Raw genomic sequence first — 26,643 nt, 5'->3', positions numbered from 1 at the left:
AACCATGATTCCGCAAGTGTCAGTTATACATCGAGCTTTGTCTAGGAGGAGAGCCTGCAATTCGCACAATATTGGCACCTAGTGGCTCGAATGTCTCTTAGACTCTGTAGAATTGTTAGAGTGTTATATAGGACGGTAGGCAAGAGCAAACAAGGGAGTGACACATGGATAATATGTTATCCGCATATTTCTGTAAGGCTTCATCGACAAGGTAGGAGATTGTGAGTAGATAGGCGAGTATCTTGGAGACTTTGTGAATTTCGTTGCGAACAACACAAGTATAGAGAATGATTTGACAGAGTATGGTTGATATAGTGGATGTTTGCCATTATATACGCTTGATATCATCCACTCTGTCCTACTATACGCGGGTAAATGCAGGTTTTTAGCGCTTGGACAGGGTATTCGTAATGAATGTATACTTGGTCACATTACTTGTAACGTTTCTAAGGGTTACTGGCTGGATATCAAGTGTGATCAGTTATATTATGGTTCAAGTTACAAATATTTGTAAACTAGTTATACGATCTACCACGGCAACCGATCACCGCTATACCTGATAAACTGACCAGATGTCGTGGTCTTGGTGGCCCCGTCTATCTGGAAAGTGAAATCAAGTCAGGTCTCTGATATGTTGGACGCAAGTAATTATACATACCTGATTGACAATTCCTTGGACGCTTTCCGTGATAGTCATCGGCGCTCTTTCTAATCCATTGCACTGCGCGCCACGGTTGCCCATATCTGTTTGGACAAATCTGGCATATGTCAGCGAGCAAGTATATTCAGTCAACATGGTAGACATACCCAGGATCAGTCGAAAATGCAACAAGATCCGCATGTTCGGCATCGATCTTCTTAACCAAGTAATTTCCCGCCCCCTTCGAAACTCCATATGCAGCGGTCAAAGGCGACGATTGTGCAACTCCGGAGATACTCCCTAGTTCGGAAGATATATAGACAAACTTGGGCTGTTTGCTAGACAGTAAAAATGGAGCCGTGGCCCTGAGCAATCTCAAGAGTCCCAAGGTATTCACCTCGAAATGGGACATCAAGTCCGAATCTTTCATGTCCACCACCGGTCCCCAGTGGTTGCAGATGCCGGCATTGGCGATTACGAGGTCGATGTGCTCGATGTGATGCTCCGTTCGGATTTGGTGGATTGCGTCAGTGATGATGGATGGAATATCGAGACTGAGAGAGACAATGATCAATTGTGAATCAAGGCCCGTTGGCAGACAATGTAGTCCCCAGGTGCTCTCGACTGATCCTTCCCGAACTGTTGCGATGACGGTGGTCTTTGCTCTGGCCAAGTATGTGGTTACAAGGCCTTTTCCGATGCCTATGGCAGAGTCAGATCAGGGCTAATGGTGTGTTGGAGTTGTTTGATTCACCTCGATTTGCACCCGTGATGAGGATGACGGTTTGGGTCATTGTGGTGTGGGATTCATTCAGGCAAGAGACTGAGAGCATGATGCATTTATACCATTGAATAACAATGTTAATTTGTGAGCCCTTCACCTATTTGAGCCCTTATCCTAAGTATCTCCGATGATTAAGCGGACCATATCCATCCGGTAGAGAGAAGATCCAATCGGACCAGAAGGGTATTCGGACACCGACAGACCCTATGTAATGACTCAAATCCAAAGATCATGGCTTGTTAATCTAGACTGTATTGCATATAGAGGACTTCGGAACTCGGGCTTGCTATGCAGCGAGTCCGATCTCGATCGCCTAGATCTACAGCGATCAAGCAACCTAATCCGATGATTAAGCGGTGCTGAGATGATCTACAAGGTACAAACCCGAATTAGGAACCCAAAAGAGACTCCATGTTTGTCAAGAAGTAGATCCAGATCCAAGGCTTATGACAAACTTGGAATTGCTTCTATCACGAGGTGTGGATATAAATAGGCCACCTCGCCCTGCTCAGAACCGATCATCTATTAATCATATCAAATCAAAATACATTCTCTTAAATTTTCAATACAAGCGAATATGGCTCCTCGAACAGTTGTTGTAATCGGTGCTACCGGCCTACAGGTTTGATCAGCCCATATACCTTCCTTCTTTGTGCAAAACGCTAATATAGTCTCTACAGGGCGGCTCCGTGGTATCGGAGCTCCTCCAACACCCCGACATCTACAAAGTCCGGGCTATCACACGTAACCCTACCAAGCCCGCAGCCCAATCTCTCGCCGCGCGAGGCGCTGAGGTCCAACGCGCCGATCTGGACGCCGGCGCTGATGCCCTCGCGGCCGCCTTCTCCGGTGCGCACGCCATATATGCCCTGACCGACTTCTGGCAAAAGCAATCCGCCTCTGTCGAAATTGTGCAAGGCAAGTCTATCGCAGACGCTGCGGCCCGGATCCCGACTATCGAGCACTTTGTCTGGAGTGCGCTACCGGACCCAGAGAGGCTATCTGGTGGCCGGTTTATGAAGGTTAATCACTGGAAGAGCAAGAGTCTGGTGGCTGAGTATATCCAACGTGAGAAGCCGGAATTGTGGGCGAAGACCACGACCATTCTTTTTCCGAATTATTTTGAGAATTGCCTCACATCTCCGGAGAGGTATTTGCCTGTGCCGGATGCGAATGGGGTCTATACTCTCTTGTTCCCACATAGCCCGGACACGGTGATGCCCAATGTTGCTATTGCTGACACAGGTAAACTCGTATGGACTGTCCTCGAGGCTGGCCCGGAGTACTTTACCAAGACAATCGCATTCTATTCCCAAGCCCTCTCGGAGGCGGAGAAGCTAGCTGCACTAGGCAAGAGTATGTCGCGACAAGGGCCCCATCTGAAACACGGCTGACCATCTTTTTTAGGATACAACATCTCAACAGAATACCGTAAGATCAGCGCCGATGAGTTCCAGAAGATCCTCGAATCTCGGGACGGCATGTCTGCGGAAATGGCGGTGGACTTTGCAGAGCAATTGTTGATCTTCGAGGAATTCGGGAACATCTATGCTCGGGAGGAGTTTGTTCAAGCCAGAGAGGTATGTGGATTCTCATGATATATCCGACGGTCAACTAACAGGTGAACAGATCCCGGGCTTGTCTCTCCAGAAATGGCCCGATTTCCTCCGTGAGAATGAGCTTCCGGTGAAGAGGAATTGAAGCGTATTGGAAAAATGAGGACACATGTCCATACCCGGTAGTTTTCTTGAAGGAAATGAATATTTTTCTCCTTTTTTGTATCATGACGTTTAGTTAGTTCGCTGAAATCCGATTACTCAGCGGAAAATAATCTGATTGGTTCTTGCCGAGATATAAAAAAGACACCAAAGGGCAAAGGGGAAGCAGTCACCGGTCAATTATTCGAATTCCAGGCGTTTATAGTGTCAGATATGCCCAAAGATCTAGTGCCGAAAGCATCGCGGTATAAGAGGCGTAGGCGCAAGGTGTGCGATTCATGTTTCAGGAAAAAGGTATGCATTACGGTACAAGATGTTGAGTGATGCTAACTGCTCTAGATACAATGCGATGCAGAGTCTCCACAATGCAATTGGTGCAAGCATCATAATCTCGCTTGCACATACAGTAGACTTTCCGACACGGGAGCACGCTCTCAGGGTAGAGGCCGAGGAAACCAGTCCTCCGAGAAGGCGAAAGAGACCCATGCCGATGATCGTCAATGTACGGTGAATCTTATCTCGATACAATCATATGAAAGCTAATGCTCTTCAGATGTCTCGCCAATTCGAGCAGGGACCATGGGCCCTTTCAACGGGATTGACCTATTCTCCGATGCAGGCCGGAAATGGATCGAATCCCGAACAGGAGAAAAGGTCAACCTCGAGACGCTTGAACTCCCATGGGCGAACACATATCGACTCTATACTGAGTCTAGTATCCCAGTACTTCCCAACCGGTTGATTGTCGAGAGCTACGCGGAGATGTACTGCTCGTCGCTCCACATCCCCGTCTTCCCGGTGATCAGCAAATCGCTGTTCACTAGAACATTAAATCTTGCCTATGGGCCGGCGCACATTGCTGGCTCAGCTAGTGCTAAGTCTTGCATTTATGCGTTTCTGTCTGTGGTAACTCAGTTTGGGTTTGATGATAACATGCACGGAGCTATGGATTGTGGCTCTTATGCTTCGGCTGCCCAGAGCTTCATGGCTCGGATTACGCAGGAAATGACTCTCGATGGACTGCAATCTTTAATAATGCTTGTATGTGATATATACGGCTCTTTGAAAAAGGAAGATGAATCCTAACAGATGTCAGGTGCAATTTCAATACTTCCTAGGAGACTTGCAAGCTGCAGCAGTCTCCGTGTCAATCGCTACCAGACTACTATACGCCTTCGGTGCTCATGCACCATCTGATAGCTTTCAATCATACAACAAGAGTATTCCAGAGTGCCATTTGCGCGATCTCTTCTGGCTGTGCTATTCGTTCGACAAAGATATTTGTCTAAGAACTGGACAGCCACCTTCAATTCATGATACATGCTGCGACCTCACCCTTCCAACAGGCTACGCACAGCTACAGGACTCAAATATTCTACGGGAAACCTTGTCGATCGATGACCACACAGTCCCGCTCTATCCTTTCGACCTTCGTCTTTCACAGATAAAGTCCGAAGCATACCAAGCGTTTTACTCCGCCAGCGCGCGTCGCAAAGCAGATACTGAGATTTTGTCAACTATTCTAAAGCTGGACGAGGCGCTGGAGCAGTGGAGACTTTCCTTGCATTCGGACTTCCGTCCGACGCTATGGTTTTCACCCGAGACACCTGCTGTTGCGATGAACACGCAGACAACCATGTTGCGACTCGCGTACTACCATTGCGTGACTATCATCCACCAAGCGAGTGAACGATGCAAATACTCTGAAGAATATGGACCTGAACATGATGGAATCCGTTCCAGTATCAGCCTTACCATCAATGCCAGCCGGTCCACGCTCTCTTATCTAAAATCTGCAATGCCGGTGGTCAAGGGAGAATGCTTTTGGTAAGTAGATATCATCTCAATAGTACTCCATATAGCCCTTGTATTAACTTCACTACAGGGTCGTCCTTTTCTACGCTATAACAGCCATTCTCACCCTCTTCCGTAACATCCTCCACAATGCTCTCGACTCCGAAATAAACCACCACATGAATATACTCCGTGAAGTCCCTGACCTGATCCGAAGAATCCCCATCCGGAAGCTCACATTGGGCGAAGTAATCCACTTGCGATTCCTAGATGGTTTCACCACCGAACTTGTGAGGTTATGCGAATGCGCAATCGCTAAGGCACGACAAAACGGGACTCAAGTGTAAATAATTAATTATATCAATGAAACCATCTCAATACCAGATTAGATGTTATAATTCGATCCTGTGAGGTATTAGGGCAGAGAATAGTATCTCGGGTGCAAATAATCGGATCCCGCTGCCCCGCATCCGACCGGACAAAATCCTGTCAACCTCTACCATCCAATAGAACAAGCAATACAGCATAAATAAAAGAGACGATATGCCAGACTTTAAATACCCCATGCCCAAAATCCTTTCTCGGGGCCCGCTGGTACGTGTAATCCTAATTCTGCCTGTAACCAAACCAAAACCCGTCTGACGCAGACAGAACGCCGAAGAAGCCCAATGGAAACGCCTAGTGAAAACAACATATCTCGATCCCAATAGTGTCCAACGCTCCTGGGAATCCGGGGAGTATCAAAAACGGCCCGCAGGTATTAATTCAGTCGTCGGGGTTAGCGTGGTGACCATCTTTCCCAAGAGCACGGGTCCAGAACTTCTGCTGCTGAAGCAATACCGACCTTCCATCGACAAGATAGCCATTGAGATTCCCGGAGGTATGATCGATGCCGGGGAAAATCCGGAGCAAGCTGCCGTGCGGGAGTTGAAGGAGGAAACGGGGTATATGGGTGTAGTTGCGGAGAGTAAAGGGAATCTTCTCTTCAATTGTGAGTCCTGTGCCTGTTTGCTCTCGCGTTGATTGACCGACACCGATTGACACGAACTCAGCACCGGCATTCTGTAACAATAACTTCCGGTACGTCTATGTGGACGTAGACTTGTCGTTGCCGGAGAATCAGCAGCCCCAAGCGCAACCGGAGGAGGGTGAGTTTATCGAGTGCTTTACCGTCCCTGTGGCATCGCTTTTCTCGGAGTTGAAAAAGCTTGAGAGTGAAGGGTATGCGGTCGAAACGAGGGTTGTTGCTATTGCGGAGGGACTTGAGATAGCTAAAAGATGGAGCTGTACATAGAGAAGGCTACTCGTGGCGCCTAAGGCATCAATAATCTAGCTCCGAGTCACGTGGATATACCATCCGGTCTGAAACGGATAAACCAATGTAGCGGTTAAACCTCCGTATCGGGGAAGTCGGGGGAGTCGATTATCCGGACAGCACGAGGCTATAGGCGACGAATTTAATTACACTAAGGAGGATAACATTGATCTCTATAGACACCAAGATGATAGAATGAGTACTCGTTTTGTCTAAACCGAGTGTGTGTGTCCGTATATGAGGGGTATGTCGGCCTCGGTAATCGGACCAACTATTAATCCACCTTGACTTTCATCACGGTCAATCGGAGTTAGAATTTATCTCCGATCAGAAGATGCAAAACATCGATTACTTGTATATAGGGCAAAATATATTACTTTGATTGATACGAGACTGACTGCTTTTTAAACACTCCATTTCAGCTATTTTCTGCATATAGTAATAGTAGTTTCTATTTTACGTCGGAAAAGTGGCACGTGCGCTGGTCACGTGCCCACCGAGATCCCGGAGCGGACTCGCCTATCTAGTAGTAGCTAAGCTAATTTTATCATACATGCTTGCAAAAGCTCTCCCATAGGAGCCCGCCTATGATTATTGGGGCCGCGTTCAGTGGCGCACACATTCTGTGGAGGAAGGGGGAGGCGAAAAAAAGGAAGGAGGGGGGTTAGGAGGAAGATCATGAAGAGTTTTGAAGTGGAGTTGGTTAGTGCGCGGCAGCGCGGGGCATATCGTGCGGTAAAAGTGAGACCTCTGCAACCATTCATGGAAGTTTCTTGTTCCTGACTTAGAGCGCAGGACTTCATCTACCTGCTGGTTTCCCCATGGATGTGGGGATGCCTTGTGGCCTTTCCGGCAGAAGTAGAAGTGCTGAAGTGGTGGGGGGATTTTTGGCTCCCACATGAGCATTCTATCTTTGCATCTTCATGTCTAAACCATTCATGGTACTGGGCAAAGTCTCCATGGCCTGACCGGGCAGCAAGGAGTCGGCCGAGGGTGGCTCTGGGGAGAGATAGTTCATGGGGTCGTTTATCCAGGCCTATGGAGAGGTCCTGATATTGCTGTGGTGCGTTCTCAGCCCAAAAAGATTGAAATCATCACCAGAATTCTTCCTTCAATGTCCAGTGAGCCCAGGTGTATCTTGCAGGAGGGGAGTTGGTCTGTGGAGTGGACCTTGCTCCTCTTTTTGCTTGAAAATCTGCCTGCTCGTTCCCTTTGATACCAGTATGTCCAGGTCTCCAGGAATCCAGTGGACGTGAACTTGCCTGGGTGGGATAGCCGGGCACCGGGAGGACCGGTTGGGCCAGGCATCCATGGCTTCTTGAACAGCCTGGATGGTCTGTTGGCTAGAGCCTCTAGGAAGGCCCTGCAGCTGTCGTGCCACCTCCTGGTTGTCAAGGAGGAGGTATAGGTTCTGTGTATATGGGGCCTGGACACTATTGATGGCTGCCTTCAGTCCTTCATGTGCTGCGGTGGCCTCTGCATCAAAGACTTCATGATGTGGCAGGGAGAGATGGCCACAGGTGGATTCCTGCTTCCACACTCCCCAGTATCCATACCATCCGGCGCCAGCCACAGTGTCTGAGTTGCTCAAGTGACTGCCATCAGGAAAGAGGAACATGGAGAGTGGAGGGCATGTATCAGCCCACTGTTGAAAGGTTGCATCTGCCCTGTCTTGGGTGGAATAAATATTTTGGATTGTTTTGGGGTCCTCTGCCTGCCAGGGGGGATATAACAGAGGGTCAGTCTGTTCTACCCCCTCCAGCCATGGCAGGTGATTGTGGGTTAGGTGTGTGTTTGCAGGAAAAAATTGCGCTTGGAATATGTGCCTGCAAACTGGGTGGCAATTGTCTAAACTGAAGGCACGCAATCTGGCCGCAGTGCGCTTCTGGTCAAGGATGATCTCCATTGGGGGAATGGCAGTTTCTTGATGGAGAGCTGGAATGGGGGTGGTCTGGTATACTGGGAGAGTACCTCGGAGAGCATCTCTGAGTACCTGGTCAAGGTGAGAGAGGGAGGAATCAACTTGATTTGATACAGAGCCCTGGTTCCTGGGCCTGGGCCTGTTTCAACCCGGCCACCAGGCCTCAGCCCCATAGCAAAGGACTGAGATGACACAGGTGATTGTAGCCTGCTGCAGTAGGTGTGCCCTAGTCCCTCTGACTGTATTGGTTAGTGATTTGATACCAACAGCTGTCTGTCTGGCCTTGGCAGCCAGGGTTGTGACGGCTCAACGACCAGACAAACAGTGCCAACATGCCAAAAGATGCCATACAAGCAATATGGACAAACAAGGGCTCAAGCCGCATCGCACAAAGGCCTATATAGAGACTGTACTCGCCAGATAGATTTCCTCTCCTTTTTCCTTCCCAGATTCGATATTCTCGTTGATGGCTACAATAGTCAAGATAGGAATTCAGTTCGTTATTATCTTCTATTCCGAGCCCGTGACAAGGGTCCTGCAGCATTTGCTAAAGCTCAACCTCCAGTCAAACCAGATGCCTAGCCAGTGTGTTGCACCGCCAGGAGGGGGAGGTGTGACTGTGTGAGCCTTGAGTGGTGTGAATAGAGCATGTGGGGTTGGAATGGTTGGTTCCACATGTGAAGTGCTGCAGTTCTGTTTTGTTGAAGTCAAAGGTGAGGCCTTCTCTAGCTCCCCATTGCCTGAGCTCCTCTGTGCAGTGCTGGAGCACTGTACAGTTTTCCTCCAAGGAGGGGGGAAGCCACTAGCTGGCATATGTCATCAGCATATCCAAATCAGCCACGTCGGGAGCGGAGAGAGCCTTGTTTGAAGATGGGCTCAATGAATAACATGAAGAGGATTGGAGAGATTGGGGAGCCTTGTGGGAGACCCGCTGGAACCTGGAAAGTCTGACTCATGTGGTTCCCTAGGCGGAGGCTGGCTGTTCAACCTTGGGTGAAACTAGCTACCCATCGGATCACATTAATAGGCCATCCCTGCTCCTGAAGTCATCTGATCAGTCGTCCTGATAGGACAGTGTCGAAAGCGCCTTGCACATCCAGTGTGAGCATGGAGGCTTTCAGACCTCATGACCATGCCTCCTCAACATCATGGATCAAAGCAGTGGCTAGGTCTGTTGCAGAACGCAGTGGGAGAGCCCCAAATTGCTGTGGGTGGAGGATTTTTTATTTAATAGCAATCCATGCCATTCTGCAGGCTATTAGGCGCTCAAGGCCTTTTCCCAGTACTGAAAGGAGAGAGATTAGTCTGTATGCTCGGGGGTAGCTTCGGACTCTTACACGGTTTTCCATAAAGTTTTGGCAATATGACTCGAATTCGGAGATCATCCACGGGTGCAGTTTGAGGGCAGAGGCAGGTTATATCTGAGATATATCTACGCACAAGATAGTGAACAATTTCTTTTGTGTGTATTAACCAAATTGGTATATATTTGACAAGGGTATAAAAGCGGATTATTTTCAGTAGAAATCAAAACAAAACATCACCGCGGGCTCATAGCCAAAATGCATCCGTTACGTATAAGCATAAGCATAAGCATAAGCTTAGACAAACATAGCAGCCGCCGCAACAGCCGCCGCCGCCAGCCCCCCAATCCCCTTCCCATTAACAACAGCCCCCGGAACAGCACCCCCCTCAGGTGTCTGCGTAGCCTCCGGCGCAGTCAACTTGCTCACACCCGCGGTAACCGCCAAATCGCGATACGTAATATCCTCCGACCCATACGACGTAGTCGTACTAGTAGTCGTCGACGTCGAAACACCCCGCACACTCATCCCCACAACCATAGACATGGAGCACGACGCGCCCTGCGTCGACGAAACGATGTCGCAGCCCTCGAGGAGGGACATTTTAGCCTGCACGCCGCGGGTATTGGTGGCGTAGGCGGCGTTGAGGGTTGCGGTGGAGGGGCCGTAGGTTAGAGTGAAGGGGGTTTCAAGGGGGCAGACGGATGCTGTGGCGTTGGGGGCGCAGTTTAGGGCGAGGATTGTTTCGAGGGCGTTGACTTTGACGACGCTGGCGGCGATGTCGGTTAGGGGGAGGGCGGATTCGCCGGCGTCGAAGACTTTGAGGGTGGTTGTTTGGGAGAGGGCGGTGGTGGCTAGGGCCAGGATGGGGATGTAGGACTTCATGTTGATGGTGTTTGGATGATTCGTTATATTGATGTAGGAGGATTTCAATTGACCGTGTCTGTCTGGCTGAGAAAATTCCGAACAAAAACCCTGAGACCCTGATCCTTATATACACCGCCAGGCAGACTCTGCAAGGCTCAGCCTAACCGCAAAGACCCTGTAGACCCCCATTTTAGCACCCAAATACGAACCTCAAAAAGTCAAAAAAGTAAGTGAAATTACACCGGAAGCTTAGCATTGGTCCAGGAACCAAAGCCAAGGAACTAAGGGCCTTAGCGGAGATCCTGCGCCTTGAGTCACGGTTCTTCCATAGTAGTCAGTGTCCGTATTCCGTACCGGCACAAGGCTCCATATAGATTAGATTGCCCGATGTGGAAAGGTTGAGGCTGAAGAAGAATTTGTATATACCCAATGGGTCCCATGACGATCGGAGATTGCCGACATTGCCTGGGTAGTCACATGATCTGTCCGCCTTATGTTCAGGCAGCAGGCAGGCAGGCAGCAGGTTAATTAACTAACTATGTAGTTAACTAACTTGGTTAACTAGTTAGCGCCGATGAGAATGTCAGGCAGAAATTTCCGCTGCCAGCCACCTGCACGTGCTCGTCAGGTGATATCACGTGCGCGTCAGGTAATATCACGTGCATGATAGTACTTCTGTTTGTCTTGCTTTATATTAAAGATGTCGCAACAAAGTCAGCGCGTAACTAATGCAAAGCTGGATAAAGAATTAGCCTTATACTAAAAATACACTGCCCTATACCTATTGGAACAGTTCACAGTGGGGTGGCCGCGTTGGTTGGTGCGGTCTCATGGCGGGCTCTGAATGGTTGCAGAGATAAAGACCGCTCAGCCTCGTTATTTTTCTCCTTCCTTTGACGATTTTTCTCCTTCATTCCTCACTGCTTCGGATTTTGTGAGAGAGAAGAGGTTCAAGAGAAGAAAAGAACAAGAGCAGAAAAAAACAAAAATGAAACTGTCAATACTTCTCGCCCTACAGACTCTCTGTCTGCTGGCATGCGCCGACCAGCCGGCGCAAACTCCCGCCCAGGCTCTCCCTGCGCGCACTGTCAGCATCCCAGACCCAACACCACCACCCAGCAGCGCCCCAACATGGACGACGCTCGTCAAGCAGAAGCGAGCGGATTCTACGGAGGACTCTGACGACTCCACGGACGACTCCGACACGGCGACGGACGCAACGGAGACGGCTGACGCTGCGACGACCGCTGAAACGAGCGCTGAAACCACTGCGGAAACCACTGCGGAAAGTACCTCTGAGACTAGTTCAGAGACCTCTTCAGAAACCACTTCGTCAGAGACCAGCACGACCTCGTCGGAGACAACCAGTTCCACCAGTTCTTCCAGCAGCAGCTCCAGCACATCCAGCACATCAACAACATCCACCAGCAGCACCACGACCAGCACCTCCAGCGCAACCAGCACGGTTTCGCCCGAAGTTGCCGAACGCAACCGCGTCGGCAACATCGCCGCAATCGCAGCCTTCAGTTCGCTTGGTGGAATAATCGCGATCGTCTTTATTGCGCTCGCTATTCGTAAGCGCATCATGCGCCGTCGCAAGGAAGAGCAAAAGGCATTGTTGCAGGCTGGCTCATCGGCATACTCGATGGTTCCGGTGTCAGATGAGGCGGCGGCATCGAACGGGGAGGTCAAGTTTGATCGGATGTCGATGATGTTCGCTGCGAATGACCCAAAGCCACAGGACGCGGCTGGGGCTGGGGCTGGGGCAGGAGGGGTTCAGGTCAATGCGACGCCGTTGTTGACGCCACAGCAGGCGGCGCCGCAGGGGTACCCGCAGGCATACCCCCAGTACCCACAGGGATATCCTCACCAGATATAGTGTCGAAAAGAAAATGACGGGGAGAGTGTAAAGAGCATATGTGATGTTTATGGTTTATATGATAGCATTTTGTTTATACACATGGTCACGACATAATATGACAGATCTCATACATCATACCGACATTCAGTATGTCATAGTACTCCATACGCGGTCAATGAGTTGTCTCTCCACACTCCAGACTCTTGTCAGTGTAATCCTCTTCAGTTGTATGCAGAATGACGCCCTTAGCGGGCTGGAGATCGGACGATCGCAATCCTTCTCCGCACGGGGATCAGCGTGTATATGGTCGATACAAGTAGGAAATACCATGAATATAGCAATACATGTAGTTAGTTAATCAACAAGTATTCAATATCTAGAGTATCGCGCGTCTCTATTATGACAGAAGGGGTTTTTCCGGCCAGTCAGCCCTAGATAAGCGCGCGACAGGAGGTACTTGCCTAACTGGGAAAGTGACACGAGGGCTGGGCCGAGTTAGCCGGCGCGTGCGCTAACCTTGTTTGGGCCCACTGCAGAGTCTGTGCAAGAATACCTGTAGATACTTATCTGTACCATAGATCTGTACTGGTTTCTTTACTTTGTTTGTATCTTCAAGTACCCGTGTACATGTCCTATATACTCTCACTCGTCACCTATGTTTCCATTGCATCATCGTGCATGCCAAGTTGCCGATCTCAGGGACCATCAGGTGATGGGCTTAGTCACTCCCGTCTATCCCGACCGGTGTTTGGTTAGACTGTATCATGACCATGGTACTATGTAAAGGGTAGAGCTAACTTATAAGAGGCGCCGGAGCGTACGGGAGTCGGATCACGGATTTAGCACGGAGTTGAGAGTTTGCATTGAAGAGTTTGACCGGAAGAACATACTCATCTTGTATACTTCTACTCATGCAAAAAGCGGTAAATGCGTCATTTCCGTCCGAGCTCCATCAATCTATATCCGTAGTCCTGCACTATATACACAAGTACAAGCACATCGAATATAACGTCGGCCTCACATTCCGGCCCGACAGGCTCTGCCGTCACTTCCGGCGAGTCATCGTGCCTCTTTTTTTTTCCCCTTGCTCTCTCCGGTTCTTTACCCAAACCGGGCCAAATGAAAATCGCTGCTGTTGATCCCTATGCTGCTTATATAACCTGTTCTGTCCCTCTTTTCTCCTCTTTCCTCTGAATTTTTTTTTTTTTTTTTTTTCAGATCTTCTCCTTCCCTTTCTTTCACACTACCGTGACGTGACATGCTCCTGGCTTTTACACTCTCTGCTTGAAACCTGACAATGGCCACCGCGCTCGCATCTCCCGACTCTGGCCGGAGCTCCGATAGCAGCTCGCTGGACGGCGCTGCGACCGAGAAGCAGAAGCTCGTCTTGAACGGCATCACAGCCACCACCAAGAGCAAGAAGTCGAAGTCCCGGAAATCCAAGAAAGATGCTCAAGGGAACGACCTCTCCGAGCTCAACGACACCGCAGCCGCCCCCAAGCGCTGGAAAAGCTTCTGGACCGCCTTCCGTTACTTGGCGAATCTTAACCAGAAAGAGGTCGATGACTTCATGGCCTCCTATGTCATCTACAACCTGGACTGGTCCAACGAGCAGCAAATGGTCGAGACCCTGGGACCCAATTACCAGGAGAAAGTGGGTGACTGTTTGAAATCGTACTATGGCGTGCTGAATCATCTTTGCGCCCTGGGTGACGTCGAGAAGATGTACGTCCCGCCGTTTATGAGTCGCAAGGCCTCCGTGCTCGAAAACCAGTTACTCTACGAGGTGTCGATCACGCGCGATCTCCAGCTGAAACCCGGCGACCGCGTGCTTGATCTAGGCTGTGGTCGCGGCCGTGTCGCAGCACACATGTCCGCCGTCTCCGGCGCACACATCACGGGTCTAAACATCGACCCGAACCAGATCGCGCAGGCGCGCGACTTCAACACAAAGCAGGGCTTTACGGAAAACAAATTCGTCGAGCAGGATTTCAACGTCCTTCCTCTCCCCTTCGCCGACTCCTCCTTCGACGCCTTCTACCAGATCCAAGCGTTTAGTCTAAGCAAGGACCTGCGCAAGCTGTGTGCAGAGATCTTCCGCGTCCTCAAACCCGGCGCGCGCTTCTCCATGCTCGACTGGGTAAGCTTCGACGCCTACGACTCGAATAACCCCGAGCACGAAGCACTCATGCGGCGCGTGAAACCGCTCATCGGCGCCGTCGGCACCCCCACGCCCAAACTCCTCGAGGACGCCCTCAGCGACGCCGGGTTTAGCGTGGTGCGATCGGATAATGCTAGTATAGACGGGTTGCAGGCGCCGCTGATCGAGACGGTGGACACGTACTTCCGCACGATGCGCGGGGTGATCCTTGCGTTGGTCAAGGTGCGCGTGTTGCCGCCACACTTTAAAACGCTCATTAACCGTCTTTGTATGGACGGTGAGGCGTTTGTGGAGATGGATTATAAGCGGTTGATCACTACGAGTTATCGCATTATCGCACAGAAGCCAGAGCGGTAGTCTCCTGTCACCTCTCCTCTCCCACCAACCACCATCCTACCTTCTAATTGCCTCCGGTGTAACATATCACGACCCGCCGACGACAATACCATTACGGCGCTTGCATGGGTTGATTTTTATTTCATTGTTTTTGTCTCCTGCTTGTGATTTTCATTCCCTCTTGTTAGTGGCGTTGCGACCGCGGACGAGACTATGATAGATACTAATCCTGATCCTGTCAGTACGCGTACAGAGTACAGTACATACTAATGTTGATATTGCTATTTTTTTTTTTTTTTTTTTTTTTTTTTTTTTTTTTTTTTTTTTTTTCGTTTTTTGATCGTCCTTGTTATTGATTGGCATTGATTCAGCATTATTATAGATTGATTGAGTGTACATAGAAAAGCAATGCACTTTTTCTGAGTGATTTCATGCAATGCATAATTATGTCATTGTTGTGCTTGTGTTTATTTATGCATGAATCGCCACGACGACCAAGCCTCGCGGAGAATGTTTCCATGCCTATCATGGATACCTGATCTACAGAAACGGGAAGGGAAATAACGGCTAGTTAGAAGAAGCTAATCGTGACTAGCAGACCGCTTTATGCCCGCGATCGCTTGTTCAACTGAGATAACGCCCACCGGCATCTTGGGTAGGATTGCTGTTAGGATGTTATCGTTGATGATTTGTGCATTTGAGGATGTTTCGAGGGTGTTGTTTGAGATGACATATCTGGGTGCGTTAGCGTGCCTTTACCTGTATGGAGTGTAAGGGAGGTACATGTTATAATCCAAATCGAATAACCGAAATACCGTGCTCAGCACGACCCCGGAGGTTCGGATTCCTGACTACAGTACAACTGTCAATCTTCGTCCTGGAAGGAAGAGAATGATGATAGAAGAGGGAGAATAGGATATGGACTAAAATACCAAAATAACAGTATCAACCCCCCGAACCCTCAAAATCTCCTCTAGCGAGTTCGCGTCTCCGGCGTAGTATCTCGATTTGCGCAGGACTACGTCTTTGCGGTTACCGGCTGGTTTGAAAAGAGGGTAGATCTGCGATTTAGGATCTGAGGCGGTGATGTTTCCTAGTGGTGCAACGACCTTTGAAAACGGCGTGTCAGGTGTGACTTCGGGTTTCCAGGATTCTGTGAAGTAGATCCTTGTGTATATGTTTAGTGGTGAGAGGTTTATTTCGTGGATTCTAACCGGTCGTTAGTCCAAATCTGATAACTATGGAAGGGATGGAAAGGGTACGCATTGATCCAATTCGCAGTCGCATTAATCCACCTTTTCCCTACATCTGTCTCATTGACATTCCCAACGAGGCCGTTGATTAGATCGAGGTTGAGGACGGCGTAGTTCTGACCGAAGTGTGGCGTTCCGGATACTGTTGAAGGGGTGTTGGGGGAGTAGCCGGGTTCTTCTGCGTTTGCTGAGATGGATGGAGACGGGGAATTGAGTGGTGTAGGAGGGAGGAGCGTGCTGGCGAGGGATAGTTGGAGGGCTTTTTTAAGATACATTTCTTTTATCTTGGATATTGTAATGTTTTAAGGAGGTAGATGCTGACCTCGATCTAATGTACCCCGGATTTCAATGGATGGATGACATCAGTCAAAACTATACGATGGTTTCGTCATGAGTGCAGAGTAGTACACTATAAACAGAGCAGGAATGGTAGTATCTATATACAAATACAATGTCTACAGCGATTCCTCCGTGGTCTTGACAATAATATCAAAGGCTCGCCGAATATACGATTCCTGAGCAGCCTCGTTCGCGCTGACCACCCGGATGGCCTGCACACCCGCCACAACACTGGCAGTGATGAAGATTTCTCCCCGGGCGCTAATCAACTCGTATACCTTCTTCGTGAAAGCATTGCATGCCTCATCCGGCTGCACGACAGACCCACTGGCCTGAGTGCCAGGCGCCTTAATCCGGAAAACAGTCAATCCAAACGCAGGCCTAGTGATAATCTCAAACAAGTCCGCGCGATTCCGAATCAAGTTTTCAAACGTGTCACTCAAGGTAATAGCCTTGCGAACATGCGCTTTCATCCCAGTAAGCCCGTAGCTGCGCATGACGAACCAGATCTTCAACGCGCGGAAGCGTCGACCCAATGAGATGGACCAATTGCGGTAATCGATTACCTGGCCGGTTTCTGAGTAGGTGTTGCGTAGGTATGCAGGTGTGATGTCTAGTGCGTCGATGAGATCGTGGCGGTTGCGGACGAAGAGACAGCTCGCGTCGAAGTTGACCAGCAACCATTTGTGCATATTGAAGTTAAATGAGTCGACGCCCTCTGCAAAGTCCTGCGCGATATGCTGCCATTCCTCTGTGATCAGCGCAGACCCTGCATATGCAGCGTCGATATGCACCCAAATCCTCTGCCAAGCGGGCTTCTCGCTCAACACGGCCTTGATCTCCGCGAACCGATCAAGAGCACATGTATTCGTCGTCCCCATAGTCAACGTGATATAATACGGCGTCAGGTTCTCCCGCTCACACTGCTCCAACACGCTGCGCAACCCCTCCCCCGTCATCTCCATATTATCCTCCAACCGCGCCTTGGCACTACGATACCGCGTCCCTGCGATAATCGCCCCCTTGGCCGTACTAGAATGCGTCTGATCGCTCCCCAACGCAACCAGCCGTGGTCGCAAATCCATCATCCGCTCCTCAAACTCCTGCGTGCCCTCTGTTAGCCCCTCCGCAAGCACAAGATCCCGTACCCTTCTCTCCCGCGCAGCAACCATAACCGTCGCAATCGAATCACTCGCAGAAACCTGGATAACCCCGCCCCCGCGATTCTCCGAATCACTCAGAAAACACCCCGGTAATGAAAGCGCCTTCGCAACCCAGTCCATGACAATCGTCTCCAATTCCGTGCATGCAGGCGAGCACAGCCAATTAAACGCCGGCGCTGTAAACGCCGCACTGTACATCTCGCCCAGGATAGACGGGTATGTCACGTTTGCTGGGTAAAATGCCATGAAGTTCGGTGATTGCCAGTGCGTGAGACCGGGCTTGATTTTCGTGTCGATGTCGGCTTGTATGTCCGGCCATGATTCTGGGTCTGTGGGTGGGTTGGAGGGGATTTGGGGGCGGAGGTAGCCGGGTTCAATGGTTGGGACGACGCGTTGCGAGGGGAGGGTTTGGAAGTAGTTTATTACTGGCAGCCGGTTAGGAGAGTGATTGTGAGATGGCGCTGGGAGGGGGCTTACTGTCATCAATTGCTGAGTGTGCAGCGGTTCTGAATTGATCGTGGTCCATCTTTGCGATTGGATTGGATTGAGTGTAGGAACAGACAGAGTGAGTCGAGGGAAAAATGCGAGTTAAATCGGCGGGGTCGGCGCTGCGGAATACGTCCGTCGGAATTCGGAATGGTCCGATGGCTCGGTGAGATATGTACCGCGTAGGGCGTAAAATAGACAACTACGATTGGAAATGGTCTTAGCATACAAACAGATTAAGATGAGGCCTCTCTATACTACGTAGCACTATATATCTATGGAATGACTGTCCAATAACGTTCCGACATTCCGGATGAGGTTAGCGTTATCTGTGATAAGATAAGATCTGGCAGCCCTGAAATAGTAACAATGAAGAGAGCACATTGAAGGGCACAATGGAAGACAATGAGAGTGTTGAAAGCATGTAAGAGAGACAAGTGAATGAAGACAGCTTTTTTCCAATGATTTATACTAAGGATTCAAAGACCAAAACTCAACAATGCCCCTTTGTCCTCGCAACATATATCAACGAGACAGACACCTCGACACCTCTTAACAAACATACCACTAATCTCAACCCATCAGAAAGATAACCATCAAAATGCCCACCCACAACATCTGCCCAGATGGTGACACAACCCTAACCCTCACAACCACTAACCCCCCCACTAAACTCCTCGTCTCCTCCCACCACCTCATCACCGCCTCCTCCTACTACCGAACCCTACTAACCGGCCCCTTCAGAGAAGCCACCGCCCTCCGCACCAACGGCTATGTCAACATAACCCTCCCCGACGACAACCCCACCGCCATGCTTGCCGTAATGAACGCAGTCCACGGACGTTTCTTCTCCGTGCCAGGGCGGAAAATCAAACTCGAATTACTCAAGGATATCGCGGTGGTCGTGGATAAGTACGAGTTGTTTGAGAGCGTGAGTACGATGTTGAGTACATGGGCTGCTACGGTGAGGGTTGGGAATCCGAGGGCGTCGTTGAGGGATATTGCGAAGTGGTTGTTGTGTGTTAGTTGGGCGTTTAATATGAGTGAGGCGTTTCGGTTTGTGACGAAGGAGTTGGTTTTGGATACAGGGTTGGATGTGGAGTTGGAGGGGACTTGTGTGCCGTTGAATGTTGGTGGTGAGTTTCTCTTCCACCCCCCGAAATGATTGTTATCGGGTGAATACTGACAAAGGTAGCGAGAATAACGAGACGACGGGCGGCTCTCATCCACACCGTACGTTCTAGGATGCAACGCTTCCGCGATGCCGAATACAGACATCCAACCGTCTGCAGCGTCTACTGCGATGATCTCGTGCACGAGAAGCTCAATGAGATCCTGGAACTACTCAAAAAAGGTCCCAGGTCCGGAGTCAAGCCCCGAATCATCCGCAAGATGGTCCATGATCTCTACGAGCATCGCATGGACAGCCACCAGGTTATTCAGAACTGCGCGAACAGGTACGTCTATGTCCCGCCGCTGTGCATTAGGCTCTTGGAGGACTTGGATATGGATGTTGGACGGGAATTTAACCGCGTTAGTGGGATGATATTGGGGCGGTATAAGGGGGATGCTAAGAGGAGGGTTGATTGGATGGGGGCTAATGCGGGTCTTGATGCGAAGGCTCTTTGGCCGTATGGACAACACCATGAATCTTCGTTGTAGTCGCATTTTTCACTAACTTACTTACATAGATCGCGTTGTTTATCGCTAGTCGTTTATATTTATTTATCCTGCCCACCGTACTGATACTGCTCATCGTAAACCTCCATCTCCAACTCCTTCCCCTTGATAGTTAACTGGTTAATCGGCAGAAACACGAACAACATCCGACACCACTCCGTCTCACTTCGATTCTTATACGAATGCGCCGTCCCCCGCTGTACACTCACATCACCCCGTCTCAGCACACGACTCTGCCCAGAATCCAGAATAAGCTCGACCTCGCCTTCAATCACAACCCCATAGTCCAAGCTGATAGTCCGATGCATCGGGGAAATCTTCCCAGGGCGGAGGTCAATTGTTCGCATAACCGTGCCTTGCGATGTGGTCAGGCCCGGTGGTGTATGGAGGAAGTCATCGTAGTCGGCCACGTCGCCCTCATCGGCGAGATCGACGGGTGTGACTGATGTTGTGTAGAGAAGGGCTAGTTCGCCATCCTGACCGGCGGGCTTGGAGGGGATGTAATCGGGGACTTGGGTATGGGAGAGGAAGATGGCTTCGCCGTCTTTGCTGTGCGTCGTGATGTAGCGGCGGATGTAGGGGAGGTGGTTTGGTCGTTGCATGCTGACGTTGACAAGCGAGTCGTCGTGTTAGAATCATGCTCCCATTCCATAAGTGCTAAGTCGCATGTCAATCGGACGACATAATAATGGCATCATAGGCCGTCAACTATGAACCATAGTTGACAGCCGTCACGGAACTTGGTTCCTGGTGTTGAACTTTCCCCAGGCATCAATAAGGTATAGTGGCATTTGTTAACGCGGTTAATAGCCCCGTCCAGTCTGGTATGTCGAAAGACAGATTCCCGCTGCTGTCTAGCATCTCGGTCCATATATCTTCAAGCGTCTCCCCAGTATCATCCATCGCACTGCTTGGAAGGTCTGCCGGGGATGGCTTGAGATTAGTAGCGGACAGTGAATCGGTATTCGGGTCAGATTCACGAGCCGGATTACCCAGCTCCATGGGGTTTATGACAGGAGACGATGCTACCGCAGATTGCTTGCTGTTGGATACCTTCCAATGCTTCTGCAGAACCTCCATCATTGCATTGATTCCCTCGCGAACAGTCGATGAGGACTGCTGTGCTTTACTCAACATGCGACATGCATTCAGTACCTCTTCCTTCCGCTTCTCTGCTAGTATATCATCCCAGTTAAAGCAGACGTCCATCAAGAGGATAACAGCAGCCATGAATACATGATGCATAACTGACCAGACCACTGAGCTAGGTGGCATAAATGTCGGCTCATCCTCATCCATGATTCTCTTGATTTCAAGCACCTTGCGTGCTGATTGAAGACAGACCACATGCGAATAGGAATATGTCGGATCACGAGCCCCTCGAATTAAATATTGACGATGTAGTCGACATAGACGTGAATGGTAAGCTTGATGTAAAAGAAATCTCTGCCAAGCGATTTCTGGTCGGTGATGATAGAGAGATGCATATTGATGTCTGGAAACGGGGTCAAGACGGAAAAAGGCCGGAAAATCATAGGCTTGTCGGAGCTTACGATCCAGCTCGAGAACCTTATCGTAGCTTACTTCTCTTCCTCGCAGGTTTTCATAGGCAGTTACATCGACTATCTCTCGACACACTTCTGCGAGCTTGAGCCGCTCGAGAGAATAAGACATTTTTGTTGGCGTTGAAGTTGGCAACGAACATTCTTCTTTGTTGTCTGGTATTGTGTCATCTATATTCGCCAGCTTCTGGACGTTCATGTGGTCCGGGTGGATGAGATATGTGTTTTCTTGCGGACCGCTGAGGAAGCCTAATAACCTACGACTGGGTCAGCAGCCACCTGGAATCATATTGCTGAGAGCTTACCAGTCATATGATGCCAAGTCCCACCAAAGACGTCTTTTGAGCTCGATTTCCATCATATCAGCGCCGTTGGGCTTTTTTCCGAACTGAGGCGAGTCGATACAGTGTAGCATGAGACTCTTCGCTTGACTAACAATCGCGCCATGTACAAAAAGCGCACGAATGGATGGATGGCAGTTCGTGTTGGATAGGTTATGCGCCACTATTAACGTCGCCTGTAGTCCCTCGATTGTTGGATATGCAGAGTAGTTACTCTGAATCAAAGCAGCACCTGTCAAGAAGATATATTCTCGACTACACGCCTCTGCATGGACAGACGACTCAATAGACAATTGTAAGAAAAGGGAGCTTGCGATTATGCTGAACAGAAGAGCCAGGTGATTTAAATTCAGCGGTTCCTGGTCTTCGATAGCTTGGTAGATGACGGTGATTTGTACCTCCACCCGGTCGGGTAGGACGATATGATACAAATAGTCGATATAGTTGTTATAATACTGGAACAGAGTCATCGTTTCCGTTTTCTTCGGTAGAAATGAAAGCAACTGAACCGTCGCGGGATTCTCAGAAGAAGCCGTCCAGGATATTGGCAGAGGATTTCCCGCGACCCCCTGCCCATGACTTATAACATCGGCCTTCGAGAATTCATTCAATCCTCGAGTCGCTCGCATGCCCGTCGGAACTCGATCCCCCAAGACAATCTTTTCGAGCCAGTCCGCCGTCATAACTGACTCGTTCCTATCGCGCGATATCTGACCATCGGGACAAGTAACGACATTGTTCGCAGCTGGCACCCAATTCTCATCTTGGACCGTCTTTGCAAGCACTGTACTACCAACTGGTTGACCGTGACCTGTATCGGACGAGGATACCGATGCCCCGTAGCTGCAGGGCAACCGTCGCGTCACGCAGCTGCTGCATGGTTTCTGGCGGTTGCACTTGAGTTTTTTTCGTCTGCATAGTTCGCAGGATACGGGATCCTGTCTGGGAGCGCGTTTTGAAGGCGTTCCCTCCTGCTCAGATGGTTTGCGCTTCATCGAGGGGGATGAAGTGGTTGACGATGGTGAATGTGTTGCCTGAGGCTCGAAAGTGGGAAATCACGTGCTCTGGAGACGGTTTTGTCTTCGTTTTTGAACAAAATATCAACAATTATGCACAATTTTGTGACAAGGGGAGAGGCAGAGCAAGCATATGGATGGCATTAGAATATTTTTTCCCAACGGATATGTGTGCGAAAAGGTCGAATGATGCCGACCTCAACGTCTCGGAGCCTCCGCGGACTCTCCGAGAAGCGTCACTACGATAACCCGAAAGGGAAATCATCATCAGGGTTCATTTTGCTTCCGGATGCTTGCTTCATTCAATCAGCGGACTCTCCGGGAGTCATACCTATATATGTCTACCTCTTATTACCCGTCGTCATGTCTATAAAAGCTACTCCTCGTCCGATGTCTGACCAAAAAATCACTGAGGATCCAACCACATCGGATTATCGAACACCATGGGCGCAGAGGACAATACGCAGATTGAGGCCCAGCCTGGGGTCCAGTCTCAGCCTCCAAGCGAATACACGTACGAATCTTCGCATTCCAACAGCATATCTTCATGAAAGCTGGCTGACTGACAATAACAGACTCAGAGCAAACCTGACCATCCTCGGCGCCTTCACCGGACTCTTTTGCACAGTCGGATTTCTGAACTCCTTTGGCGTATTCGAAGCATATTATATGCAGTACCAACTCGCCGACGAAACAGAAACAACCATCGCATGGATCGGAGCCCTCAGTATCTTCTTCATTTTCTCCATTTCAGTCATATCCGGTCCGATGCTTGATTTCTTTGGTCCGGGGGTAAGTCTGATCCATGAACATCTTAGAGAGAAAGAGAGATGGCTAACTGGCACAGTTGATGCTGTATGTGGGCTCCTTCGGAACGGTCTTTGCCATGATGATGGCCTCTTTATGCAAGGTGTTGTGGCAGTTTATTCTCGCTCAGGGTATCCTACTTGGCATCTCGATGGCTTTCCTGGTCACTCCCATGCTTGCCCTTGTCGGCCAGCATATAAAAGTCAAACGCGCCGCTGCCATGGGAATCGTCATCGCCGGTTCTTCTCTGGGAGGTGTCATATGGCCCATCGTGATTAGAGAATTGCTGCAGAAGCCCAACATCGGCTTTCCATGGACCATGCGAATTTCGGGATTCATCATGCTCCCTCTTTTGTTGATCTCTTGTGTCTGCTGTCGTCCCGCACCCGCGCCGCCATCAACACAGCTCACCAATGAAGATCAACCAGCATCAACCTCCAAGGAACCCAAAACCCCTCCAAAGACTGACCTCTCCATCCTCAAACAGCTCAAGATGCAACTAACCTGCCTGTCCTTCTTCATCATCTACTTCGGAATGTTCTCGCCCTTTTTCTTCACCACGTCCTACGGTACCAAGATGGGATTCTCGGACGATTTGTCCTTCTACACCGTCTCGATCGTCAACGGAGCATCTTTCTTCGGCCGTATTCTCCCCGGTATCGTCGCAGATAAATATGGGAAATTCAATTGTTGTATCGTGGCGACTTGCTTCGCGGGGGTTATTGCGCTGTGCTGGACGAAGGCGACTTCTGTGGCGGGATTGGTGGTTTGGTCTGCTGCTTATGGCTTTGCGTCTGGGGTTGGTCCCTCCCTCTCTTTTCTTGAATTACTTGACTCCATACTAACCTGTTTAGGGTATTTTATCCCTGCAACAGGCCTGCGCAGCCCAGGTTGCTACGTCTCAGACCCTTGGACTGGCCATCGGGGCTGTTATGGGCTCTACTTCCTTATCGTATGTTTTCTTCTCCTTCCATCGTCTTTAATTTGTTACTGACTATGCAGGGCAATGGCTGGAATTCCGATCAGCGGCCAGCTGGCTGGAAAATACGGATACTTGGCGCTTTCGATTTACTCCGGAGTGAGTCTCCTGGTAGGAGCTGTTCTTCTGGTGATTGCACGGCTGGCGCAGAATCGGAAGTTGTTTGCTATCGTCTAGCGCGCCATCTAGCTTGCGACGCATGATCGAAATAACTATAATGAATAGCTTTGGCTTCGATTAATACACCCGAAAGAAACTGGCCCATAGTACACCGTAAACCAATTAATCCTATGATATCCTCCGAATAACTTCCATAGTCCTCTCGTAAACGCTAAACCCCCCCTCACTGAATCACACAACCGGCCAGTCACGGATTCTCCGCCTTAGGCGGATACGCCTTCCCCTCGCGTTCAACCTGCGGCGTACACGTGCACCGCTCATCCTGAGTCACTGCGTCCATGACGCTGGGGATATGGCTTCCGCAACCCCACCAGGTGGTTTTGTCTGTTTATTAGCTGCACTATTCGTGATCTAGGGGTATTAAGGAACGTACTGCAGTTGGAGCAGGTGGCTTTCTTGCACATTTTGTTTGTAGGAATTGTTTGTTTTGTGGAAGATAGAGATGGTGAGGTTGATGAGGTGAGGTGCGCTGAGATGAGGTTGGAGTTTATATGTGTGGTAATGTGGGGTCGCCGATTGGGCGGGGTGTGAAGCCCGAGAGCCCGAGTCGGCGATTCATTGTATTTTAAAATTTATAGAAATGCATTTCGATGCGTGTGAAAGAGTGAAAGGGCCAGTTTATATAGAAAATGTCGTGTATAGATGTTGTATAGATGTGGAGTACATGGTGAGGACCCCGTGGTCCAACGGTCCTGATCCTCTGGGGGATTTCGTACTTCGGTCTAATTATAGACATTCTACAATTTATCAAGTGTACTGTATTCGAAGTGCTTTATCACAATATCCAGTGTATTCTTTTATAAGAAGAGAGTAGTACGGTGACCTGAAAATTGGGCTGTTTCTTCGGAGTCGACGCAGATCAATAATTCCTAGACTGGATGAGTTGGGATTTGGTATTGGTTTCGAGAGGGAAGAGAGAGGAGAGAGAGTGGTCTGGAGTATCGAGACATTTTGTAGAGGATTGGCTGGAAGAATTGTTGGAAACTGTTGTCGTATATATATCGAGGACCGCAAGTCATTTCGTACCAACTGTTAAATTGTACAACTATACATGCCAAAGTAGTTAACTTATATCGCATTATATAGTACAATATTACTAAATGCTGTAGTTGATTGAAGCTACATGTGCAGATATACATCTGACATCGAGTATGCCCTACGAAGACCGATCAATACGCCATCACAATCACACCACCAAATGGACTCAGTTAGGTACCAAGGCAAAAGGTACGACGGATCTCATTCTTTTGTCATTAAACGTGAGATCTATAATCAGTCACTGAAAATAACGGTGAATCCAATGTCAAGTAACTGGTTAGTTGTTTGTCTACGTCGATTTTTGTTTGCTTCCACATTTTGATTCTCGCGTCGGTTGGTCCACTAGGGTTTGAGTAAGGGTTCTGTGAGATACGCACGAAGATTGAATGGTGGAATGACCGCAGGCTGGCCAATTTAAAGTATCTATAAGTACGCAGAAGTAGAAAACTACGAGGAACAAGTAAGGAAATATCCAATCTGTGTTGATAAAGAATCTGTAGATACAAGCAAATCCAATTACCCAATTCGCAATCCTGAAATCCACCAAGACCATATTACTAAACCGTTCAATGATGCCAATAACCATCTAGCTGAAGACCGCTAGCAGAGCAAGAAAGAAGCATCGCAAGATCCCACTCACATGAAACCCAGAAACCGGATCTATTTGAGAAGGCAGATGCCATCCTGGCAGATTCCAGGCGAGCACTGCTCATCGTTGTGGCAGTTGACATCCTTGTTGGTATCGCGCTTCTCGGGCGGCGGCGGGACAGGACCGTAGGCGGTACATTCACCGGGAATGTTGCAGAGAGCTGGCACGTCACGCTTTCCCGGACGGTTTGGGAGAGTAGCACCCAAGATGCATTGGCCGGCATCGCAGACATCATACGGAAAGAGCGGGCAGTCTGTGTCGGTTTCGCAGGATGTCTCGCGCTTTGCCATCCCTGGTCGAATAGACCAGACGCAGTGACTAACCTGACCACAAATTAGGCCGTTGTTGCACTCCGGGTCGTCGTCGCAGGGCGGAAAATATTTCTCGAGTTCTTTTAAGTCTTCATCGCTCTGGGGCTCGCGCTTCGCCATCGGCGGTTCGGCCTTGGC

At 49.6% G+C, this 26,643-nt stretch overlaps 17 protein-coding genes across 17 annotated transcripts; 8 read left to right on the top strand and 9 right to left on the bottom strand.

Annotated features, from left to right (window-relative positions):
- Positions 1 to 528: 528 nt before the first annotated feature.
- ASPGLDRAFT_69910 (SDR family oxidoreductase) lies at positions 529 to 1,434 on the bottom strand (the record flags this gene model as incomplete). The annotated part of the gene is made up of 4 exons (XM_022549414.1): positions 529 to 600; positions 659 to 758; positions 808 to 1,342; positions 1,395 to 1,434. 4 exons carry the CDS (start codon positions 1,432 to 1,434, stop codon positions 529 to 531), a joined length of 747 nt encoding a protein of 248 aa, XP_022396497.1.
- A 567-nt stretch (positions 1,435 to 2,001) lies between these two features.
- Positions 2,002 to 3,125, top strand: ASPGLDRAFT_69909 (NmrA/HSCARG family protein; the record flags this gene model as incomplete). The annotated part of the gene is made up of 4 exons (XM_022549413.1): positions 2,002 to 2,046; positions 2,105 to 2,780; positions 2,832 to 3,004; positions 3,054 to 3,125. 4 exons carry the CDS (start codon positions 2,002 to 2,004, stop codon positions 3,123 to 3,125), a joined length of 966 nt encoding a protein of 321 aa, XP_022396496.1.
- Positions 3,126 to 3,502: 377 nt separating this feature from the next.
- ASPGLDRAFT_77432 (transcription factor domain-containing protein) lies at positions 3,503 to 5,320 on the top strand. The gene is made up of 4 exons (XM_022549895.1): positions 3,503 to 3,644; positions 3,696 to 4,183; positions 4,239 to 4,969; positions 5,028 to 5,320. The coding sequence occupies exons 2-4, from the start codon at positions 3,722 to 3,724 to the stop codon at positions 5,281 to 5,283; spliced, it is 1,449 nt and encodes a 482-aa protein (XP_022396495.1). The 5' UTR covers positions 3,503 to 3,644; positions 3,696 to 3,721; the 3' UTR covers positions 5,284 to 5,320.
- Positions 5,321 to 5,428: 108 nt separating this feature from the next.
- On the top strand, positions 5,429 to 6,426 carry ASPGLDRAFT_52342 (uncharacterized protein). The gene is made up of 3 exons (XM_022547733.1): positions 5,429 to 5,530; positions 5,588 to 5,927; positions 5,989 to 6,426. Exons 1-3 carry the CDS (start codon positions 5,480 to 5,482, stop codon positions 6,228 to 6,230), a joined length of 633 nt encoding a protein of 210 aa, XP_022396494.1. The 5' UTR covers positions 5,429 to 5,479; the 3' UTR covers positions 6,231 to 6,426.
- Positions 6,427 to 7,846: 1,420 nt separating this feature from the next.
- On the bottom strand, positions 7,847 to 8,796 carry ASPGLDRAFT_52333 (uncharacterized protein; the record flags this gene model as incomplete). The annotated part of the gene is made up of 3 exons (XM_022547731.1): positions 8,704 to 8,796; positions 8,442 to 8,466; positions 7,847 to 8,387 (listed from the first exon to the last, which is right to left on the bottom strand). A coding segment is annotated over exon 3 (205 nt), but the record flags the coding sequence as incomplete, so codon positions are not given.
- On the top strand, positions 8,304 to 8,661 carry ASPGLDRAFT_52336 (uncharacterized protein). Its single transcript, XM_022547732.1, has 2 exons — positions 8,304 to 8,387; positions 8,442 to 8,661. The coding sequence occupies exons 1-2, from the start codon at positions 8,360 to 8,362 to the stop codon at positions 8,594 to 8,596; spliced, it is 183 nt and encodes a 60-aa protein (XP_022396493.1). The 5' UTR covers positions 8,304 to 8,359; the 3' UTR covers positions 8,597 to 8,661.
- A 602-nt stretch (positions 8,797 to 9,398) lies between the features above and the next one.
- On the bottom strand, positions 9,399 to 10,792 carry ASPGLDRAFT_52326 (uncharacterized protein). Its single transcript, XM_022547730.1, has one exon. The coding sequence runs from the start codon at positions 10,359 to 10,361 to the stop codon at positions 9,774 to 9,776; it is 588 nt and encodes a 195-aa protein (XP_022396491.1). The 5' UTR covers positions 10,362 to 10,792; the 3' UTR covers positions 9,399 to 9,773.
- A 293-nt stretch (positions 10,793 to 11,085) lies between these two features.
- Positions 11,086 to 12,394, top strand: ASPGLDRAFT_52324 (uncharacterized protein). The gene has a single exon (XM_022547729.1). It carries the CDS (start codon positions 11,332 to 11,334, stop codon positions 12,220 to 12,222), a length of 891 nt encoding a protein of 296 aa, XP_022396490.1. The 5' UTR covers positions 11,086 to 11,331; the 3' UTR covers positions 12,223 to 12,394.
- Positions 12,395 to 13,416: 1,022 nt separating this feature from the next.
- ASPGLDRAFT_52323 (class I SAM-dependent methyltransferase) lies at positions 13,417 to 15,024 on the top strand. The gene has a single exon (XM_022547728.1). The coding sequence runs from the start codon at positions 13,502 to 13,504 to the stop codon at positions 14,720 to 14,722; it is 1,221 nt and encodes a 406-aa protein (XP_022396489.1). The 5' UTR covers positions 13,417 to 13,501; the 3' UTR covers positions 14,723 to 15,024.
- Positions 15,025 to 15,194: 170 nt separating this feature from the next.
- ASPGLDRAFT_180330 (uncharacterized protein) lies at positions 15,195 to 16,229 on the bottom strand (the record flags this gene model as incomplete). The annotated part of the gene is made up of 4 exons (XM_022542964.1): positions 15,195 to 15,436; positions 15,485 to 15,552; positions 15,634 to 15,910; positions 15,964 to 16,229. 4 exons carry the CDS (start codon positions 16,227 to 16,229, stop codon positions 15,283 to 15,285), a joined length of 765 nt encoding a protein of 254 aa, XP_022396488.1. The 3' UTR covers positions 15,195 to 15,282.
- A 180-nt stretch (positions 16,230 to 16,409) lies between these two features.
- On the bottom strand, positions 16,410 to 17,982 carry ASPGLDRAFT_29592 (putative aromatic-L-amino-acid decarboxylase; the record flags this gene model as incomplete). The annotated part of the gene is made up of 2 exons (XM_022543869.1): positions 16,410 to 17,881; positions 17,934 to 17,982. 2 exons carry the CDS (start codon positions 17,980 to 17,982, stop codon positions 16,410 to 16,412), a joined length of 1,521 nt encoding a protein of 506 aa, XP_022396487.1.
- A 509-nt stretch (positions 17,983 to 18,491) lies between these two features.
- On the top strand, positions 18,492 to 19,107 carry ASPGLDRAFT_1504412 (uncharacterized protein; the record flags this gene model as incomplete). Its single annotated transcript, XM_022542147.1, has 1 exon — positions 18,492 to 19,107. Exon 1 carries the CDS (start codon positions 18,544 to 18,546, stop codon positions 19,105 to 19,107), a length of 564 nt encoding a protein of 187 aa, XP_022396486.1. The 5' UTR covers positions 18,492 to 18,543.
- Positions 19,108 to 19,663: 556 nt separating this feature from the next.
- ASPGLDRAFT_39643 (cupin domain-containing protein) lies at positions 19,664 to 20,224 on the bottom strand (the record flags this gene model as incomplete). The annotated part of the gene is made up of 1 exon (XM_022545113.1): positions 19,664 to 20,224. One exon carries the CDS (start codon positions 20,222 to 20,224, stop codon positions 19,664 to 19,666), a length of 561 nt encoding a protein of 186 aa, XP_022396485.1.
- Positions 20,225 to 20,393: 169 nt separating this feature from the next.
- On the bottom strand, positions 20,394 to 22,520 carry ASPGLDRAFT_39642 (Zn(II)2Cys6 transcription factor; the record flags this gene model as incomplete). Its single annotated transcript, XM_022545112.1, has 2 exons — positions 20,394 to 21,441; positions 21,490 to 22,520. The coding sequence occupies 2 exons, from the start codon at positions 22,518 to 22,520 to the stop codon at positions 20,394 to 20,396; spliced, it is 2,079 nt and encodes a 692-aa protein (XP_022396484.1).
- Positions 22,521 to 22,984: 464 nt separating this feature from the next.
- ASPGLDRAFT_77425 (MCT family MFS transporter) lies at positions 22,985 to 24,746 on the top strand (the record flags this gene model as incomplete). Its single annotated transcript, XM_022549894.1, has 5 exons — positions 22,985 to 23,055; positions 23,117 to 23,333; positions 23,389 to 24,147; positions 24,203 to 24,300; positions 24,351 to 24,746. 5 exons carry the CDS (start codon positions 22,985 to 22,987, stop codon positions 24,502 to 24,504), a joined length of 1,299 nt encoding a protein of 432 aa, XP_022396483.1. The 3' UTR covers positions 24,505 to 24,746.
- ASPGLDRAFT_52320 (uncharacterized protein) lies at positions 24,660 to 25,144 on the bottom strand. The gene is made up of 2 exons (XM_022547727.1): positions 24,881 to 25,144; positions 24,660 to 24,831 (listed from the first exon to the last, which is right to left on the bottom strand). Exons 1-2 carry the CDS (start codon positions 24,909 to 24,911, stop codon positions 24,695 to 24,697), a joined length of 168 nt encoding a protein of 55 aa, XP_022396482.1. The 5' UTR covers positions 24,912 to 25,144; the 3' UTR covers positions 24,660 to 24,694.
- Positions 25,145 to 26,182: 1,038 nt separating this feature from the next.
- On the bottom strand, positions 26,183 to 26,632 carry ASPGLDRAFT_52319 (uncharacterized protein). The gene has a single exon (XM_022547726.1). It carries the CDS (start codon positions 26,482 to 26,484, stop codon positions 26,206 to 26,208), a length of 279 nt encoding a protein of 92 aa, XP_022396481.1. The 5' UTR covers positions 26,485 to 26,632; the 3' UTR covers positions 26,183 to 26,205.
- Positions 26,633 to 26,643: the final 11 nt, after the last annotated feature.

Source organism: Aspergillus glaucus (assembly GCF_001890805.1).
Source record: "Aspergillus glaucus CBS 516.65 unplaced genomic scaffold ASPGLscaffold_28, whole genome shotgun sequence".
NCBI classification, from domain to species: Eukaryota; Fungi; Ascomycota; class Eurotiomycetes; order Eurotiales; family Aspergillaceae; genus Aspergillus; species Aspergillus glaucus.
This window is presented reverse-complemented; position numbering and strand designations above follow the sequence as displayed.